Raw genomic sequence first — 4611 nt, 5'->3', positions numbered from 1 at the left:
AAAGAAAATCAATATAACAAAGTCCAGGGTGTGACAGCTACTTTAACATAGCTGATACATAGTTGATACTGATACATTGCCGAAACATAGCTGATATTGTGACACGTGTGTGGAATGCCAGCACTTCCAGTCTCTGCCACATAGTGGCATACTGACCATGACATGGCACTTGATCCAAGCTTGATCTACCTGTATATCGCTACAATATAGTCAGTTCTACCAACAGGTTACCAGCAAACATGGTTTCAGTCAAAGTTAAAGATTCTAGATAAGTGAAGGAGTTCATTAATTATCCTCCATGCATCTGATTTATGATCCAGGGCAAAAATAGCTTATTGTTTACTATTGCCCACCAGGGCTCTAACCAGTACTCTCTCATCCTTGTATTAGCATGGGAGTGCTAAGCTCTTTATCTGGACTAGGATAAGAGGGGTCATTAGAATGCTAATGTCAGAGAGGAGTGTGGGTCCTGACTAATAGCTTCTCTGTGAAAGATAAACAGTGTTCCGAAGTTAAGGAGATTGTGTGGAAGCATACTGATACATTGCTGAAACCAACGATTGAAGCTTTGGTATGTACAGATGTAGGATCTTAATTTGATCACTCCTTTGTCGCTGAGAGTTTTCCTGCTGAGCAGGAAATGCAAACTTGTAGTGTATTTGAGTTTTAAAAAGTATTCTAACATTTGTCATTTCCACTTTCAGATGTGATTTGCCCTAACGAAGAATTGATCAACCCCTACAAAAATGTCCATTAATTATAATCCACATAATGATTCACATTTCCTGTTGTTGCAGGATTATTTTCCTGCTGTAGCTCAAATTAAGATCCTACATCTGCATAGTAACTATTTAATGGAGTCAAAAGTTTAGTGAACTTATTGATGGCCTGTGTTTCATAGTCATTCTCGATGATGTTATTCTTTCCTCAGTGTGTGTACTGATGTGGAAGGTATAGGCTACTAATGCATTTAAAATATTGGTTTGAAAATGACGTTTTTGACCGACAGAGCGCTCGCTTTCATTCAATTGGTGCTGTGGTAATGTTAGGTGGCAGCCGGACTGTTTGAGTTTATTTCTATCAAAGCAGTTATAATGCTGGCAAGTATGCCATGCTGTGTTCCATAATCACAAAATGCATTCCGTGTCATATGCCGCTGTAAATGTCTGGTGGTGTGGGCTGAATTATATGGAGGAAGTAAAACTGTCTAGACAGAAAAAGTACAGAATATTCCATTAATATTTAAATACTGTTACTTACATTTTAAAATGCTAATTTACTTACAAACGTACTACTTTACTTACAAAACCCTTAATAATCAAATACAGGAATAGCCAATGACACAGTAGTTAGTTATTAGTTCATATTTTATTATACATTTTAAAATACGTTCTGTATTTACAATGATTGTTGTATAAAATCTAGAATTTGAAAGTAAAATTAACTAGCTATATTAACATATAAATACTCTGTAGATTGAAATGTCTATGACTGGACAGTAGATTCTCTTAAAAGTACAGAATATTCCATTAATATTTCAATACTGTTACTTACAAATTAAAATGCTTCTTTACTAACAAACTTACTAATTTACTTACAAAACCCTTACTTTTAAATACAGGAATAGCCAAAGACACATGAGTTAGTTAATAGTTAATATTTTATTATCCATTTTTTTAAAGTTTTGTATTTACAATGATCGTTGTATAAAATCTAGAATTTGGAAGTAATAGAAACGAGTTATATTAACATATAAATACTATGTAGATCAAAGTAAACGCCTATGACTGGACAGTAGATTCTCTTGATGAGGACTTCTGTTACATCCAGAAGTCTTGAGGAATGTTCTGATAGTGGACATCTTTTCTGTATATCTGAAGGAGAAAAAAAATATTTAGTATTTAATATTTAATATTTATAATAGTTCAAACAGATTTTCTAATTTCCTTAAAACCATCAAACTGAAAAATTGCAGTGAGTGATACCAATTATTGTGAGTAAACTAAATTAACAGCAGTAAAACTTGTCATTGACCATATAAATTAACAAATATTTGAACATCTAAACACTGTACATTGAATCTGTACATACCTGACATGACTGTGCAGCCTCTGCATACTCTGGCGATTCCAACAGCGAATCCATACTGGAATTGAAGCTGTTGTCGTAAGCACACGTGTCCATCTCACTGCTGAGTGGGTGTCTCTCCATTCCAGTGTTGTGGAGCGGGTACGTGGGCGTAGCTGTGTGTAGGATCTGTTCCTGCCCTGCACGTCTCCCCACCTCTGCCTCCTCACCCCAGCAGTACCCTGAGGAGGAGGTGTTGAACTGGCACAGGCCCACAGAGTCTTGTTGAGGTGATACGTGGTGTCCCGACACGTTGAGGTTCAGCTCCTTCCTCTGACACACAGCCTCCTCGCTGAGCTCTAGCTGGGCCGACAGGTGGGAGATGTAGCCGATGGTGAGGCGCAGGGTCTCGATCTTGGTCAGAGTCTGTCCAGCCGGAGCCACAGAGGGGGGCAGGTAGGTCCTGAGGTGGTTGAGGGCTTTGGTCAGGTCTCTCATCCTCAGCTTCTCCTTCTCGCTGGCACTCTGTCTCTGCTTGCTGGGGTTCTTGGAGCGGTTCTTTCTAATCCTCCCTCCGGAGAGTCCTCCCTCGTCGCTGGAGGATGGTGAAGCGGATGCCTTGGCTCCTCCAGAGTGTGTGGACCTGTGAGGTTCTGTGGCGGTCCCCCGAGGCAGGCAGGAGGATGAGAAGTCCATATAGGCAGAAGGGGAGAGGATGCAGGTCTCTGGAGAGGAGACGTTATAGAACTCAGAGTCCGAACTGGGATAACTCCAGTGGTACTGAACACCAACACCATAGTTGCTGAGAAGAGGGGCAGAGATATCCATGCTGTCTGTCTGTGTCCTGTCCTGCGTGTTGAGCGGTAGGACTGAACTGAAGAGCTTGGCCTGTGGGCTGGTGAAGAGGAGAGCCCTGGTTTTATGCAGGAGTTGGAGGTGTGAAGTGACACCTCTGCAGGCCCTCTCAGGCCATCAACATGGCTTCCCAGAGCTTCTCAGAGCTTCCCAGAGCTCAGCCCTACTGGACAGAGAGAGGCGCCACCATGCAGTCCTCTGCTGGGAAATAATACAACTACTGCTGCTCAGAGATAGACGTGTCAAATTTGACCCCTGACCAAAACAATAAACATTTTTGCTCTCATAATGTTTTTGCCATTGTGGCCTCAAGTCATCTGGTTTTGTAATCATTTCCATCATGAGATACATCAGCCAATGATTTGAAAAAGGCCACTGTTCATAAGTTATTAATTTAGACCATAGTGGTTCAGAGGCTGAATTTTCAGATTCATTGACTGCCTTAATTTTTCATGAGGTGGGAAATGTTTGCTCCAATCACAATGACTGAAACAAATGTTTATGGATATAGAGCCATTATTACACATTAAATGAAATATTATTTCATATTTATAATAATTGTCAATCAATCCATCACTTGATCATTAATCATTGATATAACATAGGGGAAATTTGAAAAACTGCTGCATAATATCATTTTTAACAATAAAAGTCAGTTATAGCATACCATCTCCTGGGCATGGCATTATGTGTACATTTGGGTCATCACAGCCCACTATGAAAGGTCTTAATTATGTTTGATTATCTCTTTAGTCCCAGTTACACGTGTGGTGTGACTTTCCATTACTGGTTCACACAGTGGTTGTGTCTTTAGCTGAGCTCATTAGAGGTGCCAAGTGACGCCTTGGCTGTGAGAGAGTCACTCCTGACTCTTCTCTGAACCTCTAAACTGACCATCGGTGTACTCTGTGACCGGTTGACCTGTCATGTTGTGGTTTTAGGTTGCCATAGTAGATGTGTACATTCACCCTGAATGACACATCTGTACCCCTCCCATACCAACACACACTCTTATACATTGACATTAATTCAAATATGAGCCAAAGAGAATGTTATTGATAGTTACGCAACCACTAGTAGCACCATAAGCAATGGATGAGTTGCCCACCTGATGCACTGGGACTGAAGCCTGGTTTTGTTAACTCGTGAACATCTCCATGGGAAACAGTGCAGGATTAGGAATTACATGACCCATTTTGACCCTTGGTGAACAGGTCAAGATCACTGAATTTCCCTCTGTAGATAGATCAAGTATATAACTGTGAATAGAATGTCTAGATCTGGACATTGTGGGAAAAAAATGACTTACAGCACTGTGCTGTACACACAACTTTGCATTTCCTTATGTGACTAAACATTGAATCCACAAAAGAAAATGTGTTAATTTCATTTGAGAGTTGAGCTACCGGATACTTGAACATGCTTGCCAATCATTCTCAGTCACATTTCTAAGTGGAGCCAGTAGTGTATCTGTATTGCAGTGTTCCATTATTGTACACATTGTACAACGGTTGGCATCCATCCCCATCCCCAGCTGCCCTGGCCCTGAGTGACCCTAGGCTCACCCTGGTCAGGGTAAGAGGGGCCAGTGGGTCTGAGGGGGTGAGGCCAGTGGGCCTGTGGTGGCCTTTGGCACCTCAGAGTTACAGCTAGAGACAGAGCTGGCACCTGTCCTGTCCGCCCCCCACG

The 4611-nt window shown here is 41.3% G+C and overlaps 1 protein-coding gene across 1 annotated transcript; it reads right to left on the bottom strand.

Annotated features, from left to right (window-relative positions):
* Positions 1-1820: 1820 nt before the first annotated feature.
* Positions 1821-2895, bottom strand: mespbb (mesoderm posterior bb). The gene is made up of 3 exons (XM_055932972.1): positions 2298-2895; positions 2092-2243; positions 1821-1874 (listed from the first exon to the last, which is right to left on the bottom strand). The coding sequence occupies exons 1-3, from the start codon at positions 2893-2895 to the stop codon at positions 1821-1823; spliced, it is 804 nt and encodes a 267-aa protein (XP_055788947.1).
* Between the last annotated feature and the right edge of the window lie 1716 nt (positions 2896-4611).

This window comes from Salvelinus fontinalis, chromosome 9, assembly GCF_029448725.1.
Source record: "Salvelinus fontinalis isolate EN_2023a chromosome 9, ASM2944872v1, whole genome shotgun sequence".
Taxonomy (NCBI): Eukaryota; Metazoa; Chordata; class Actinopteri; order Salmoniformes; family Salmonidae; genus Salvelinus; species Salvelinus fontinalis.
Note: the sequence above shows the minus strand (reverse complement) of the source record. Positions and strands in the feature narration are given on the sequence as shown.